General features: G+C 40.4%; 1 protein-coding gene across 17 annotated transcripts in view; it reads right to left on the minus strand.

Moving 5' to 3' along the window:
- Positions 1 to 18,402, minus strand: part of EXOC1 (exocyst complex component 1) — a 61,713-nt gene that overhangs the window by 16,225 nt on the left and 27,086 nt on the right. For 11 of the 17 annotated variants that reach the window (XM_037897741.2, XM_037897735.2, XM_043546192.1 and 8 more), the window contains 4 exons: positions 13,966 to 14,071; positions 7,244 to 7,288; positions 6,163 to 6,326; positions 1,764 to 1,871 (listed from right to left, as the gene is read on the minus strand). In XM_037897741.2, the coding sequence (XP_037753669.1) occupies positions 1,764 to 1,871; positions 6,163 to 6,326; positions 7,244 to 7,288; positions 13,966 to 14,071 (423 nt within the window). The remainder of the gene's footprint in view (positions 1 to 1,763; positions 1,872 to 6,162; positions 6,327 to 7,243; positions 7,289 to 13,965; positions 14,072 to 18,402) is intronic. The other 6 variants (XM_037897743.2, XM_037897739.2, XM_037897742.2 and 3 more) reach the window with 1 other exon arrangement.

Genomic DNA, 18,402 nt, shown 5'->3' on the forward strand with positions numbered 1-18,402 from the left:
TATGATTCAGTTTTCTATTCAGTTGTCCAGCTGTTTGTTAATACAAATTTGGGAGTTGTACATACAATCATGATAGGTGTGCATGCAAATTTAACAACCTAGGCTAATATCAGTCTCTAAACTCAGACTAAATAACTTAGCCTCTTTTGCACAGGTCATCCAAACTCTGTTAGACAGTTTTAGTTTCGACAGCTTAAAATAGTTAAATGATTGTTCCTTAATTTAGTTTGAAACCCAGTTTATATGTGGACAAAGAGATAGCCGTTATAGTTTTCTGTGGCAGACATCTTCCAGGCATAGCTAAAACATCCCTTGAAGCAACTAAGCTGTTTTAAGTAAGTATAGACATTTTCTCAAAAAGCACGTAAGAACTATCATCTCATATGAAAGCTTAAGAAAACTGTGAAAATCCAGCCGTCTTAGAAGAAGACACAGTAAGAGATAAAATACTTAAAAGGGTGAAAACAATTACTTTCTTCTGAGGGAAAAAAAAAAGAAAAACGATGCATCATTAGAAAGAGAATCTCACTAATAATCATTATAAAATACCAACAGTTGTAGAGTTGTGCGCTGAGGAACATTCCCAGAAAATAATGTACTATGAAGGTTTACCTTTATTTCCCACACATAGCTATAAAGCAAGGGTGGGCAAACTTTCTGGCCCGAGGGCCATATCGGGGTGCAAAACTGTATGGAGGGCTGGGTCGGGAAGGCTGTGCCCCCTAAACAGCGTGGCCCCTGCCCCCTATTCGCCCCCTCCCACTTCCCCACCCCTGACTGCCCCTCTCCTGGAACCTCCTCCCACCCCAAACCACCCTCCCCCCGGGATCCCACCCCCATCCAACCCCCTCCCCATACCCTGACTGCCCTGACCTATCCACACACCCGCTCTCTGACAGGCCCCCCGGGTCTCCGACGCCCTATCCAACCCCCCCTGTTGCCTGACTGCCCCAGAATCTCCACCCCATCCAACTGCCCCCTGCTCCCTGTCCCGACTGCCCCCCGGGACTCCTGCCCCTAACCGCCCCCTGCTCCCTGTCCCCTGACTGCCCCTGGGACCCCCTACCCAACTCCCACACTGCCGCACCCGCCGCCGCCCCCTTAACATGCTGCTCAGAGCAGCAGGAGCTTGCAGCCCCACTGCCCGTGCGGCGGCATAGCTACATGGGAGGGGGAACAGCAGGGGAGGGGCCAGGGACTAGCCTCTCAGGCCAGGAGCTCAGGGGCCGGGCAGGACGGTCCTGCGGGCCAGATGTGGCCCGCAGGCAGTAGTTTGCCCACCTCCGCTATAAAGGTTTTCTACATTCTAGATTTTTCCCCTTTTATTTGCCACCATTATGCCAAATACCATGTTTCTTAGCACTTCAACAATATATTTAGAGTGAAAATAATTCAAAATAAAAGAAAGGGTCTAATTTACTACAACTTTTTCTTCTTCCACTGTTTAATTGTAAAGTAAATTCAGATTTCCCTTTACGAGGGAAAATGGATTTGAGACATTCTGGTTAAAATACATTATGCACTCTAGACTTCTTTGATATTCACTTGCAAACTAAAAAAATTCTGCTTGCAAACACATATGCATTTGAACAACTTTATTCATATGAGCAGCTCCACTGACTTTTGTGGGAGTTATCATGTGTATTTGTAGCAATTGGGCCTTCATCGCCACAATATTATTTCAACACCTAATACAACAATTTTGTAGTTAAAGACCATTCATAGATTATATATCATTTTAGCTAAATTGAAATAAGTCATACCATTGTTGTTCCCATGCTTTGATGCTGCTGTAGTTTGAAGAATTTGCTAATAAAGTCCTGTTCTGCTAGACACAGGGGCTCCAGTTCACTTAGAACTTGCTCAAAGATCTAAAGTAAACCAAAATAATTTGATTAAACACACTCATACACACACCCCTCAATGCACTACAGCCAATTATAACAATATTCTTTGTTTTAATTTATTTTCCATTGCTTGTGTGATCCTAAGAACCACTGGATGTCAGCTGACAAAGGGTTCACTGTTCTGTAACAACAACTCCTAACAGGCCTAACAAATTAGCTACACCTAGCACACTGCATTCATAGTATATATCCATAAAGAATATCATGTGAGGTCTTCAATAAAAGCTGGGTTCACACTGGTCATTAATATCATTGTGAAATGTTCGTGCAAATAGCATGCAAGAGGTTATGATGGACAGATATATGTCAGTGGCACCAGAATAGGAGGAGCCAGGGGGTCATGGCCTATCCACTTTACTCCTCTTCCCCCTGAGGCTCCCCGGCCAGGCCAGCAGCTGGAGCCCGTCCGGGGAGCCCAGGCAGCTGCGGGGTGCCGTGCCGTGGATGGCAAGGCACCCCCACAGACCCTCCGGGGCAGATGGAGGGTCTGCAGCATGGTGCCCCACAGCTCTTACCATGGCCGAGCTGCAGCCCCCTGGCCAGAGCCAAGTCCAGGTAAGAGCTGTGTGCGGACAGCTGTGGGTAGCCGTGGACCCTGGCCCTGGGCACGGACACAAGCCGGGGGCTGCTCTGGACCTCCTCCCCTAGCAGGCGGAAGGTCCATGGCTCCCAGCCTCCTCCAGCTTCCGGTTTGGCAGGGGCAGGGCCTTGGATGGAAGGGGAGGGGTGGGGAGCCCTGGTCCCGGCCCCTGGCCTCCCCACTTTTGTGCAGACTCTGCCGCCCTTGATACACACGCAATAAAAATATATTCTTAAAAAGTCTGACTCAAGGCAGAGTTGATAAACAGGTTTCTGCCAAAGGATGTATATCCACCTGTCTCCCTCAGTTTACTTGTAAATTAAGTATACTAAGCCAACACAATGGAAACTCCATTTGCATACAAGTCAACATGGTGTTGGCATGCCAGAGAATAGATCACCAGGGTCATCCTGACTCTGGGAACAAACAATGAATTTTGGAGGATGGAGAAGGCAAAACGACACCTCTTTATCCTGCACCTGAAGAAGTAACTGAGCAGTGTTATGAAAACATGTTCCCAATCAGTCTAGGTTAGAAATGATGCAAGAATGCTTTCAGAGAATATAAAGTCTGCTTTTAGACAGATGGTTAGTCTGGTAAAGTTTAGTCTCTAGAAAGCTTGTATTGATTTTGTTTTGTATGTAATCTTTCTGTCTCTATTATCCTTACTCACTATCCATTAAACCTTAGCCTTTGATAATAAAATTATGATTGTTTTCCCAATCAGTCTCTCTCACTGCTGCGATGTTACGTAACAGCTGATCCTCAGCTGAATCAAACAGGCTGGTGTGTTTGTCTGCTTAAGGATAGCAAACCTGCTAATTTCAGCAAGTGTCCAGTGGTTAGGGGCTGGACATTACAGGGGAGTGCTTCACAGGGGCTCTGCGATTGAGGTATGCCTATTGTTAACATACGAGCCAAAGTAAGGGCTGGCATAGCCCTGATGAGATTGAGTTCCTACTAGGCCAGAGGTGTCAGAGAGCTGACACTCAATTAAGCACTAGCAAGTCTCTCTCACTGGAGGCAAGGGGATAACAAGGTAACTCGCAGTCCTAGGTACCCCAAGAAGAATCAGAGCTTGTTCCATACAATACCTTCTGCACTCAAACTCTAAAGCTAGATTTCTACCTGAACATTTATAAAAGCAATAGCAAAAGCAATAGAAAGAAAAGCATTATGATTTCCAAAAGTTCTAATAGTAAAACAGTCATATTTTTAAAAGGTAGATTTACATAAAGTTTTACGACCATGTGAAACATAATTCTTTGTTATTCACTTTAAATAGGAGAGGAACAGGGAGAAAGGAAAATTGAATGCTCCCCATCTCTCCCGTCCCTTCCCCCCACCCCGACGAGTTTGCCAACTGAATTCTAAGACTACAGGATGAAGTATTTACTAATTCAAAAGCCATTAAATATCTGGCCACATGAGAGCTTGTAACAGCGTTGTTACAACCTTTTTCAAATAAGGTTATAACCAAACAAATTGCATCCATACCTGGTACAGTTATAGACTGTTAAGCAATCATACCACATATGTAGCTGCAGGGAACAAGAAAATAGGAAGTAGTTCACAGAAGTGTTTCTATCCACAGGAGATGAAGCTATGCTAGCTGCTATTCTTATATTGGGAAAAAATTTCAAATAATATGCTGCAGTTTCATATTATTAGTTGTGGACATTTGGTGCAGCGGTGTGGTCTGTTGGCACATGGTAGCTTGGTAAAGGGGTGTGTGCAGAAGCACAGATTGAGTGGGGCACAGCAAAAGACTTTGGTGCATGGTCTGCAGCAAATACTGTAGTTGTGGAACTGGTAAGGTGGGTGCCTGTGAGTGGATGAATAGAGGGTTATGTTAAGTGGCTTAACTTAACATTTCTTTATGGGTTTGTGTCAGGTGTGTTTTGTATGTGCCAACCCTAACTGCTTCACAGTAAAGTTTTTTGTGTATTAAGTACTAGCATCTGGTGAAATTGGTAAATAAGTTTTTGTATTTACTTTTGGAATACAGGGTGATCTTGAGTTATTTTAAAATAAAATCGAATTAAACAGTGAAGCTACTTTTTGGCAAACATTTTAATTTATTAAAATTATTTGTCATCCACCAATCCATAAAGACTCTTTCAAAGACATTTCTAGTCTACTGTGTCACCCTCATACAGTAAACTAAATCAGTTTCTTTGCAAGTATTTAGGAACTAAATGCATGGTAACTGTTAAAGCTTACCACACTACTAAGATTAAGCAGTAAATCCAATCACTAGAAACTAATTAGGGAAAGATTTATCCAAAAAGTTATTGGGCAAGCACAACAAATTACATAACTCTGTGTATACATTTCTTCACCACACGCAAGATTACATGTAGAAATAAAGGACGAGGACTTTTTAAAATAATTAAAAGATGAAAACAAAAACCAAACCATTTTAAGGGATTATATCTATTTTTGTTGACTTGTAACAGAATATCAGAATTCTTACAAAATTACTAATTTTCACAGACAGGACCATGATTTTTATTCAGTTTCATAGAAAAACACCTGTTATGACTGCAAGTGTATGTCAGTAACTTAGAGGTAAAAATCCTTACAGGTAAACTGCAGTTACCCAAAAAACAACAATTAAAACAGGAAAAGTTAGCAAGCATTGGTGGTGCCAGGCAACAACACCACACACAAACAAGGTATTCATCTCCTCAATTAAAATAATCCTATAAAAAACATAATTTTAATTGTTTCCCCACTTTCCATTTTCACCAGAGCACTTGGCAAAAAAGTCTTAGAAGACTATAATTGGTTCCCCTCTTCCTTTTTAAAAATATATCTTAATTTACAATATTTTGCAAGACTAAATACAGTTTTGGTAGGAAAATTTTCCCTTATCCATTGAGAACCCTCCCTAAATACTGGTTTACACTTTTAGGTCTATTTCTGCAATGGACAGGGCTACAGACAGCCTCCATTTAAAAAAAAAAAAAAAAAAAAAAAAAAGTGAGGACTCCAGCAATCATTTGGGTGCCATAGTTTAAGGCAGCCAAAGTAAATGTGCAAGTGACATTTAAATGGTTAATTTTAGAAATTGGTGTTTATTTAAATTATTCTTTTGTCTTCTGTACTAGATCTCTACTGGATGGTCTAGTAAACGAGATTCTCTTTCCTTCTTTCCAATTTGCCAACAAATTTACAAAACGCATCACAATACTTTCTGAACTCCTCTCATATGAAGGTGTCATAATTCAGGAATCTCATGATCAATTCGCTTCATCTTTGGTAAAAAAAATATAAGATGGTCCCAGACTTAACCCACCAATTTTTTGGCCAACATTCCTTTGTTTGGGAACTTTTGAGGAGGGTCAGCAAAACTGGGCTTATAATGAAAACAACTGCAATCTTAACTATGGTTAAAGTTAGTCTCTCCATAATTAAATCTGTTACAGAGTCTTAAGCAAATGCACAATGCATATCATATTTAAGTGTTGACATATATGTATTCATTCTAAATGAATTTAAAACATTATTACATTAGAGAGAGAGAGAGAGAGAGAGAGAGAGAGAGAGAGAGAGACACTCACTCACTCCTGGGCATGAACGAACGTTTTCAGACAGTAAACAAGATGTGGATTCATGACTATTAAAGTTCAAAACTAAGGAGAAATATTACATTACATTTTTTTGTTTTACCTTATCAAATTTAGTTCTATCAGCCACATCAAGGTCAGAGGCAGACATGTTTCCCATATCCAACAGTGAGGATGACTGAGACCTGCGATTTCCTGAACTCTGAACGGAGAGTTTATTTAGGCTAGAGGTAGACCCAGTCAATTTTCCAGAACTTCCATGAAGACCTATGAAATAATGAAACTATGAAAGATGGTAGCCTACGTGGAATAAAATACATTTGAAAAGAAAAATACAGGTATATCCAAAACAGCACTCCTAGTCCCCATAGAGATGGTCAATATTCTTTCTACTGAATAGTTTGTACCTTATCTAAGTGGTTTTGTTGTATACACGTTTCTTCATTACAAGCCTAACTGGAATATTTAAGTGTTTTTCAGAGTTAATTACAATGCAGCTACCTAAGTCTGCATTGTAGAATAACATAGGAAAACTGACATCAAGAGCCACTTTGGACATTTTGCACCTGGGACCAGCAAGTATAGCAAATATGCTGGGGCAGGTACTCTCCTTTCTGAAAGGAAAGCTGGATGGGAACTCCAGTTGTGATGCTTTAAGAGCATCTTCCAGCAGCACACAGAGCAAAGAGAGCCGGTGGGGAAATTATTCTGAAAGGAAAATAGTAGAGCAAACACTTGAGTATCTGAAGATACTCTCCATATTCTCTTGGACTTGCTTTTTCCATAGTTCACACTCTTTTGGTTAATGACAGTTGGGAATAAAGTGTGGCAGGGGGAGAAGAGGACTTAAGGAACAGCTCTTGCTATGATGAGAGACCTCAGTACAAAAACAAAGTAAAGAGAAACATCTCCTGTTATATTCAAACTGCAAGTAAAATGCTGTGGTAAATCTTCATAAATCTCAAAATCACAGAGAAACCAATTATTAATTTTCATTCTGTATGTTCCACCTAATATAATTGCCAACTATGTTCAACATCTCTTGGATGTGTTTTGCTTACAAATACTTATTGCACCCTGAACAGTTAGCTTTAGGGTTAATGGGTTTTCCATTATATATAACTACACCTATACATAGACACACATGCATTGACAATACATACTAATGCACTAATCATACTCACTCTCTGTTTCCTGTTTGACAGCGCTTTCTTTTCGAGGCAGTGTAGCTGGCATGGATTAGGTTGCAAGCATCAAAGACAAAGACAAGTTAAAAATGCAGTTTGCACAAACCATGCACAAGATGCAAGTTAAGCACTAGCTGGAAAGAAACATGCAGAGAACTATAAGCAGCAAGTAACTATAGTTGCAAACACATATAGTTGGGGAGTTACTGTTCTAGAAATTCAGTCTCTAACTACATGGAAAACACAGTATACGTTTCAAAATATTAAACTTTCATTTTTCTTAAAACAAAACACGGAGGAAAACTCTGACTTGTTAAACATTTATACATCAAATTCTCCTTAACACAGAAAAGACCACCAAAATACTGAGTCTTATTCGCAAAGATTGATATTGGATGAGATTCACAGTTTACCAGAACAGTGTGCAAATAAACTGTAAATCATATTGATACCAACCAAAGAGAAATGCAAACAGATTAATCCTGTGTAGACTTGTACTGAATCAGGGCTACCTGCATTATCTTCCAGCTCTTTAACTAAAAATCTATTAAGACTGCAAAAGTCCTTTCAATAATATTCTTTTCTACAATAAGACCAGCCAGCCTATTGTATATTGCTGTTGCTGACAACTCAATTTTGCTTTTCACAGTGAAAAGTAGTGTGTTTTTCATTCAGGTTGCATTAACAATTTTCCAGTTTGCAGATGTTGCCAGGCTAAGAAAAAAAGTCACTACCAATAATAACATTTACATAAAGATGCAACTCATTTTTAAAAGGTTTATCCCCTGAATATCCTGCTGGTCTGAAAAATAAAATAAGCAGTTTCCTCAAGCAAAAAACTGCATTTTAGTAAGCAGTTTAGAGTACCCTGTGACAGGGTAATATTTCCCTGTGTTTGTGCTAAAGGATTCTAAATTCACCAGTGGAAAGCACTTGCACACATGCTCTAGAAGCAAAAAAGTTAGTAGGATTCAACAATTCTTGGCGAGCATGAATTTTTCAAGTTACAGACACAAAAACACCAAATGGTTACTTATCTGTACAGTAACTATTGTTCTTTGAGTTGTGTTGTGCATACACATTCCATTTTAGGTGAATGTGTGCTTACTGCACTCGAGTTGGAGACTTCTGCCAATACTACCACTAGGTGGTGCATATGCTCCTGCTCACCTCATGCTCTCAGGTGACAGCATAAAACAGGCATGTCTGCCGCCTACCTCTCCATTCCTTCGCACCACTTTAAGTAAAGTCCGAAGTAGCAGGGAAGGTGGGAGGTACATGTTCACAACATACCTCAAAGAATAATAGTTACTGTACAGATAAATAACCTTTTTTCTCCTTTGAGTGATTGTGCACATACACATTCCACTGGAGGTGATTCCTCAGACACTCCCTTACAGGTAGGAGGACTTTGGATCATCTACATAGGGATTGTACCACCAACTTGCAAAGTTGGCATCATCTCAAGAGGTTTGAATCATGGTGTAATGAGTGGGAAAAGTATGCACAGACGACCATATTGCTGCCTTGCATAAATCAGCTATTGGAAGATTGCTCAGGAATGGTGATGTGGTGGACTGCGCCCTAGTGGAGTGAGATGTTATTCTCAATGGAGGAGAGACTTTATCAAGATCGTAGCAGAGCTTCATACAGTCAGAAACCCAGCATGAGATTCAAGGAGATGACACTGATTGACCTTGAATTCTTTCAAAATAGCTTACAAAGAGCCTGGAGTAAGAACTGAAAGACCTAGTGTGGTCCAAGTAAAACGCCAGTGCTCTACAAACTTCCAAAGTATGGAATGCTTTTTCAGCCTTAAATTAACATGTCAGGAAAAATACAAAAAGATTGTTTGGTTTAAATGGAAGACTGACACTACCTTAGGTATAAATGTAGGGTGAGGCCTAAGAGATACTTTGTCCTTATGGAATACCATGAAAGGAGGGTCAGCCAAGAGAGCAAGTTCTGAAATCCTCCTTGCAGAAATGACTGCCACCAAGAACCACTTTCTTTAGAGAAAATAAAGATAATGAAATTGTAGCCATTGGCTCAAAATAGGTTCCTATCGGTTTGGAGAGGGTGAAGTTTAAATCCCATAGAGATACAGGTGTAGACACAGGAAGGTAAACTTTGATTTGGCATTTCAAAAATAGAAAAAACTAAAGGATGAGAAAAGATGGAAAAATTATCTATTGGCTGATGTAATGCAGAAATAGAAGCCAGGACAACTCTCATAGAACTACCTGAAAAGCCAATACACTGACTGAAGCCTCATATGGAGTTACATACATGCATGGGGCCCCATGGCCGAGGAGCTGAAGACAGGCATGTACTGATGTTGTTGGATTGGACTTAAGGCTTTTGGAAGGATGGCTATAGCTGGATACCTCTTGTTTGGAAGATAAGCCATGACAGTCCCAGTATTGAGGTGGACTCCAATGAAAGTTATGCATTGAGTTGGTTGTAATTGCGATTTGTCCAAATTTAGTTTCAGACCTAAACAGGAGAACACTTGTCTGCTGACAAGGACACTGTTCTGGCCCTGGTCGCTCGATGCTGCACGAATAAACCAATCATCCAGGTAAGGAATATTTGAATACCCAAATGATGGAGGTGAGTAGGTACCACCAACATGCATTTGGTGAAGACACTAGGGGCTGAAGATAGACTAAAGAAAAGCACTATATACAGTTAACCATTGGTACCTACCACAGATTGAAGGTACTTTCAATGGCAGGGATTAATTGCCACATGAAAGTATATGTCTTGTCTCCATGGAAGGGGTAATAGCAAGGGTGAGCGTTCTGAATTTAATTTTCTTGATGAAATAGTTCTGGAGGCCACCAGATTTCTTCGGGACCAGGAAGACAGTGGACACGCCCCTTTTATGCCCTCTCCTGAGAACACATGTTGAGCAGGAGCCTGTGCACCACCTACTAGTACTGCTGGCAAAAGTCTCTGACTTGAATGCACTGGACACATATAAAACAAAAAGTGAAATGTGTATGTGTACAATCCCGCAAAGAACCACCCCATCAGAGTGGAGCTGGCAAGCTGGTCCTATTCTAAGAGGATAGATATTTACTTTCAATTGTACAAATATGGATGTGCAAATGCTCTTCAACACCGATTTCTCAACTAGGCATCAAAGCAGACAGTTTTAGGATGTCAGACTCAAATTTAATTCCAGCTTAATTTTTATCTGCACTATTTTATATTTTACCACAGTACTGCATATTTGGTATTGGTTTCTTCATAGAGTCCCTGATCCCTAACCCCATCGACTGGCGCTGCAGAACAAAGAAATATAGCCAAGGACCACCCTTGAACAAAGTATCATCTGGTAGGTAAGACATACTGTTGTCACATGGTACATTATGTATTAGCATTAGAAAGACTGTATTCAGAGAGGTTTGTTGTCAAATTGGGAGGGCATGACTAGTAGAGATCCAAAGGGGTCAGTCCTGGGTCTGGTACTATTCAATATTTTCATTAATGACTTGGATAATGGAGTAGAGAGTATGCTTATAAAATCTGCAGATGACATCAAGCTAGGACAGGTTGCAAGCACTTTGGAGGACAGGTTGAAAAATCAAAATGATCTTCACAAACTGGCGAATTAGTCTGAATTCAACAAGATGGAATTTAATAAAGACAAGTGCACATGTACTTCACTTAGGAAGGAAAAATCAAATTCACAACTACAAAATGGGGAATAACTGTCAAGGCGGTAGTACTGCTGAAAAGGATCTGGGGGTTATGGTGAACCACAAACTGAATATGATTCATCAATGTGATGCAGCTGCAAAAAAGGTTAATATTCTGGTATGTATTAACAGGAGTGCTGTATGTAAGATACAGGAGGTAATTGTCCTTCTCTGCTTGGCACTGGTGAGGCCCCCACTTGAGTACTGCATCCAGCTCTGGGCACCACAATTTAGAAAGGACGTGGACAAACTGGAGAGTCCAGAGTAGAGCAACAAAGGATAAAAGGGTTAGAAAACCTATGAGGAAAGGTTGAGAAAAAAGGCCATGTTTAGTCTTGAGAAAAGAAGACTGATTTGGGGACCTGATAATCTTCCAACATGCTAAGGACTGTTATAAAGAGAAAGGTGATCAATTGTTCTCCAGCTCCACTGAGGTTAGGGCAAGTAGTAATGGGCTTAATCTGCAGCAAGGGAGACTTAAGTCAGATATTAGGAAAAGCTATTTAACTGTAATGGGAGTTAAGCTCTGGAATAGGCTTCCAAAGGAGGTTGTGGAGTCTCCATCACTGATATCCTTTAAAAACTTGGACAAACATCTGTCAGGGAAGGTCTACGTTTACTTGGTCCTACCACAGCGCAGGGGGGTCGCCTTTATGACTTCTTGAGGTCCCTTCCAGCCCTACATTTCAAAGATTCTAGGAGTCTTTCAGCTCATTGTATTTAAATGCACTGAAGGTAACAAGATTCTAGCTTCAACAGAGGAAGAAAAATACATCCCGTTAAGGCAAGGAAGAATTTATCCCAGAAGTTTACTGCTCTCTTTTCTGTGTCACTGTCTTCCAAAAAAAGAGCCTTCTGCTAGTACAGAGCACCAAAAGAATTCTCCCAGCAGACTCTGCGTTGAAGATGCTCAAATTGAAGCTTCATTCCAGAAATTGCAAAGAAGCAACAGGCAAGAAAACACCAACACAGCTCAAAGACTGGCAGTGTCTGATACCCCACAACCTACTCTGTAAAAAGTCTCTGTCTGTTCCTTACACAGTAATTTTTTCATTATTAAAGAAATGCACATTAATTCAACAAAACACCTTTTAGGAATATGCACTAACTTCCTCAAATGCACAAAGTCTTTTTAATTCGGCATTGTTAAACAGGTTTTCGCATTCATTTAAAAAAAATCAGCTGACATTTAAAGGGCAAAATGAAATACTATTTATCTATAGAGATCTGAGATGCTTCTCCTCCCCCCCCTTTGCACAACGGATAACATTAAGAACATGAACAGTGCAGAGCAGTGTATTTTCCTATACTACCACTATGGTCTAATTCAGGTTGAATTTGTTTGTGGACTTCACAGACAATCCATGATTCTGGGATACGCATCCATGAAAGCTGCTCATTAATTCCTGGGTTGGGTAGCAAGGAACTTCCTCCGTGGATGCAACTGCAGAATGCCAGTTCTGTTTCTGTGCAAAGACTGAAGCCTACTCACTCCTTGAGAAAGAGATTCTGCTCAGTCTCTGCATGAATACTGGAGGACATATCTCAGAATGTCCTATGAGAAGGAAGTTCTTCCCTGGCTTACTGAAGGTCTGAGAAAGCAACAGTTTGGCTTGCTACATGACAAACTATAAAAGAATATGTCTATGTTTAAGTAGAACTGTTATGAAAGTAATTAATCTTACACTAGATAAATTTATAGAAAATTTCTCCAAGCTCTTGCTAGACTGAAAAGATTGCTAGGCTTTAAAAAAATGTAGTCGAAGTTTACACAAATATGAATCTTAATAGAAATTCTCTTGGATCTTTTAAATTCACTTATGTGAATAATCTCTTTTCTCTAAAACAGAGATCTGTTATCCACAGTTCACAATAATGTGTCATAAGTCCAGAACATAATTACTATGGGTAACGTGGTTTCCTCCCAAAGTGGATCACAAGGGAATAGTAAAAAAAAAATGGAAAAAAACATAGGGTTATTTTAAGAGGCGGGGATTATTTATTTATTTTTTAAACTTGTGACCAATAAGGTAAGTTAACATTTCAAGATTCAGGACTTCTTCTGCCCCAAGCTGTTCTTCTGAAAACCCTAGGGAACCATTTGTGCTCCATGTTCAATCATCTGCTATGGCAAATTTAGGCATATTAACAAATAGACTATATCATCTGGAAAAGTGCATCAAAGATTTATTCACTGTATTAAAAAAGGCAAAGCAGAATTAATTGCATTCTTTCATTTCAACAGTAAAATGATCAGAGATTAAAGGCCATATGTCTATACCAAACATTAAAATACATAAAAACCCATCTACCTTTCACATATTTTTCTTTATTATTTGCTGCTAGACAGCATTATTATTTTGGGTATAGATTCCCTTTCATACGCATGAGTGAACTCCTTTTCCCAAAAGGGGATACATGCACCCATCAAAAGGGAAACTAAATACAATTTCCAACCTCAGATGCATGTACATAGCTCCCTTTCAAACTCATGTATGTACATCCCCATGGGCAGAATTAGTGTTTAAGTTAGCTTCCTCAAAATCTCTCATAAGTACTTATTAAAATACAAATCTCTTAGTAGCACAAGTAACACTAAAACACTGCCCAAATAGTTTTCTTTGGATAAAATGTTTGTTTTCAAATTTGCTTCAGTGTTAAAATCCCAATAAGTGAAGTTTTTAAACAATAATGTGTTGTCAGGTCTCAAACAATGATCTGCACTCACAGTGACATATATAGTGTCATGCCTCATTCTTCAAGTTATCTCATTCAACTCCCTTTTAATTTACTACAAGTGTCACACTGAGGGCTTTTGCAGTGTACCTAATACATTTTTGATGATCCCATATTTATCCTCTGACTTTCACCATGTCTGCCAAATGTAGCATCTTTCCAGTTCAGGCACAAAACAGTCATTTACAAAGTTGGCTCTGAATGATTTGCCATAACTGTTTATTACAACACAAACAAAAAACTAAAAGCAAAGGTATGTATCTCTTGGGAGCTTACCAAACTTTTTTCCTTCTTTGGTTGTGCCCGTCATCTTAATCTTGGCAACCTCAAAGAAATCTTTAATTTCTCTTTCATATAGCCGTGATAAATAATCCATGTAATTCTTAAGTGAAAAACAAAAACAGTTTAGCATAAGTACTGTAATCTGAACAAATGCAATAACCCAGAATTATAAATGGCAACCTGCAAATAAAATGAACAAGCTAATACTCTTGGTGCCTTGCATCTAAAGATTTGGACTATATAAAACCTTAGTAGTCTATGCTACCAGAAGAAGCTTTGAAGCAACAAATCCACTGGGGTAGGTTGTAACCTCCCCACCACAGGGGGAATATAAATGGCCAGCACAGCCCATGGTTATTGGGGGTGGCCAGAGTGGCAGGGGGCCATGATAATTCAATTAATCCCCTTTACAGCCTCTGCTACTGGGCTCTACTGAGCCTCTAGCAGCAAATAAAAAGATGTGCTCCCCAGGCAAAAACCCTGAAAGTTTGCCTCCCACAGGATGAATCACTGCTGAGAAACAGAAGGCAAAGCTAGCTCAAGATGTTATAAATTCCACTTCCCTGCCACCAGATTCAGTGATACTGGTCCTTTATTTGTTGTACGTATCTTCTTTACTGTAAGCTACAGAAGCAGCTTTAATTTTGGCTTGCATTGTTGCTAAAAAAAGCTTAAATTTCAAAAAGCAAAAAACTTCTCACAACTAAAGTATAAATTATTTGACTGTCTGACTGCTTGATTTATAACTTGAATTCGCTATATAAAACAATCTCTTAGTCAGCACCACAAATGGAAGTGCCCTCTGTAGGTATTTGTTTTCATATTTTCCTCAAATGTTAATCACTTGACATAATGAGTCCATAAATCCCTCCATAAATTGCTAATCCATTCCTAACTAACAGTGCAAAAATGTAACAAGAACCTATTGGAAGAATATTTCCCTATTAAACCATATGTGCATGTGTGTAAGCGCACATGACAAGGAGGACAAGCAAATACCTATCTTTAGGGTTGTATGTGTATGCACACACAAGCACATATTACACACTCATCTCATTACCCTCTATTTTGCCTACTTCAAGGAATAGTAGTAGGAACTCAGCCCTTCCCCAAAGTTGCTCAACCATTATCACCACTTTTACATACAACGGTAACTACTTCTACTTTCCACAATGGTGTTCAGTCCATTAAAAAGTGTGGGCCCCTTACTGAATGAGGGAGGCAACCTAGTGACAGAGGATGTGGAAAAAGCTAATGTGCTCAATGCTTTTTTTGCCTCTGTTTTCACTAACAAGGTCAGCTCCCAGACTGCTGCGCTGGGCATCACAGAATGGGGAAGAGATGGCCAGCCCTCTGTGGAGATAGAGGTGGTTAGGGACTATTTAGAAAAGCTGGACGTGCACAAGTCCATGGGGCCGGACGAGTTGCATCCGAGAGTGCTGAAGGAATTGGCGGCTGTGATTGCAGAGCCCTTGGCCATTATCTTTGAAAACTCGTGGCGAACGGGGGAAGTCCCGGATGACTGGAAAAAGGCTAATGTAGTGCCAATCTTTAAAAAAGGGAAGAAGGAGGATCCTGGGAACTACAGGCCAGTCAGCCTCACCTCAGTCCCTGGAAAAATCATGGAGCAGGTCCTCAAAGAATCAATCCTGAAGCACTTACATGAGAGGAAAGTGATCAGGAACAGTCAGCATGGATTCACCAAGGGAAGGTCATGCCTGACTAATCTAATCGCCTTTTATGATGAGATTACTGGTTCTGTGGATGAAGGGAAAGCAGTGGATGTATTGTTTCTTGACTTTAGCAAAGCTTTTGACACGGTCTCCCACAGTATTCTTGTCAGCAAGTTAAGGAAGTATGGGCTGGATGAATACACTATACGGTGGGTAGAAAGCTGGCTAGATTGTCGGGCTCAACGGGTAGTGATCAATGGCTCCATGTCTAGTTGGCAGCCGGTGTCAAGTGGAGTGCCCCAGGGGTCGGTCCTGGGGCCGGTTTTGTTCAATATCTTCATAAATGATCTGGAGGATGGTGTGGATTGCACTCTCAGCAAATTTGCGGATGATACTAAACTGGGAGGAGTGGTAGATACGCTGGAGGGGAGGGATAGGATACAGAAGGACCTAGACAAATTGGAGGATTGGGCCAAAAGAAATCTGATGAGGTTTAATAAGGATAAGTGCAGGGTCCTGCACTTAGGATGGAAGAATCCAATGCACCGCTACAGACTAGGGACCGAATGGCTAGGCAGCAGTTCTGCGGAAAAGGACCTAGGGGTGACAGTGGACGAGAAGCTGGATATGAGTCAGCAGTGTGCCCTTGTTGCCAAGAAGGCCAATGGCATTTTGGGATGTATAAGTAGGGGCATTGCCAGCAGATCGAGGGACGTGATCGTTCCCCTCTATTCGACACTGGTGAGGCCTCATCTGGAGTACTGTGTCCAGTTTTGGGCCCCACACTACAAGAAGGATGTGGATAAATTGGAGAGAGTCCAGCGAAGGGCAACAAAAATGATTAGGGGTCTAGAGCACATGACTTATGAGGAGAGGCTGAGGGAGCTGGGATTGTTTAGTCTGCAGAAGAGAAGAATGAGGGGGGATTTGATAGCTGCTTTCAACTACCTGAAAGGGGGTTCCAAAGAGGATGGCTCTAGACTGTTCTCAATGGTAGCAGATGACAGAACGAGGAGGAATGGTCTCAAGTTGCAATGGGGGAGGTTTAGATTGGATATTAGGAAAAACTTTTTCACTAAGAGGGTGGTGAAACGCTGGAATGCGTTACCTAGGGAGGTGGTAGAATCTCCTTCCTTAGAGGTTTTTAAGGTCAGGCTTGACACAGCCCTGGCTGGGATGATTTAACTGGGACTTGGTCCTGCTTCGAGCAGGGGGTTGGACTAGATGACCTTCTGGGGTCCCTTCCAACCCTGATATTCTATGATTCTATGATTATTTTTACTATTATTTCTCAGAAAGTAAGTAAAACAAATTGAAAAATTATTTAATTTGCTTAATGATCTAATAGCCACAAACCTGTGCTAGTGGGGAAATCTAGTTTCAGTTATTGGAAGTTATTGCATTTTATTATTTCTATCAAAAAACATTACAAGCACAAAATAAGTCTTCTTGGCAGTCACAAGGTTACTTACTTTCATTATCGGGGGAAACAAACTGAACAATTCATTACATTTTAAGTTACATCACTAATAATCATTGAGCTCACAGTTAGAAAGTGTTATTGATTTATTTGCTCATTTGAATATTATATTAATTATTCAAAAGCACTACTTTAACTACAAATCTGCAAAAGAAAAAATTCCAGTAAAAGGACTGTTTTCTGAGTATATCCCTAACTTTAGCTTACAGCCCAATTCAAACAAATCGAAAGAATGAGGGAAAATTAGAACAGGATACCAAAGAAGATTATCAAATATAGTTTGCATACACTTGAAAGGTATGAAAATGTTCTAGAAATTTACCATTCAGCCTCTGTACAAATAGATACTGTCTAATAAGCCACATATCTAATTTACATGAATGCTGACTAAAATGGGGAACAAATTACTTTCTTTGTAAAAAAAGTAATTAAAGAGACTGTAAGACGTCAGTCTTCTACTGGGCATTTAACCAACTTCTGCTTATATGACATGAAAGAAGACACAACTAGTTGAATATTTCAGGATCATTTTTAGGAGTCTGCTTTAAAACTCTAATACTTAAGACTGACTGAATTTACAATGTATGACACTCATTAGCAACCTCTCAGTTCCCAGCAGAAAGTTGCTAATAACCAAAAGTTGCCAATAGGCAAAAAACCCACGCCCAGGACGGCAGCACAGAGCAGCCCTGCAGCTAGGTACCCACCACCAATACAGAAGAAAACGCAGGAGTGGGAAGGGAAGCTGGGAGGGTGGGCGGTATGAAGGGAAGCAGCAGGGCTGTAGCCTGAATGCTGGGGCTTTCTACAGGAAGCAGAGGCACTGAGCGCCTGCAGGGCTGCACAGCCCCTCTCCATGCACTGTCCAGACTGCTCCAGGAGCCCAGGATTAGCATAATCAAGTGCTTCCCTCCCTGGCAGCAGCCACGCAAACCTGCCTGCATCTGGGACTTTCCACAGGAAGTGAGGACCTGCAGGGTTGTACGGCAAAAACAATGGTTAGTAAACGGCACGACAGTTGCTAATAGCCAAATGCCATTAACATTCAAATCAATCGGATTGGGTTGGTTCCTAGCAAAAAGTTGCTCATAACAGAAAATTGTCAGTATCAGGATTGCTAATAATTGTCATCCATTGTATCAGTCTTAAAAATAGTGTGTTTAATAAGAGCAAAAAAACCTCACTATTAAGGGCCAAATGTTGCCTTCAGTTATACCTGAACAATTACTGTACAATCTGTGGTTAATTTTTTACTTCATGGTATTTTTGAAAAACCTG

Source organism: Chelonia mydas, chromosome 4 (genome assembly GCF_015237465.2).
Source record: "Chelonia mydas isolate rCheMyd1 chromosome 4, rCheMyd1.pri.v2, whole genome shotgun sequence".
Classification (NCBI taxonomy): domain Eukaryota; kingdom Metazoa; phylum Chordata; order Testudines; family Cheloniidae; genus Chelonia; species Chelonia mydas.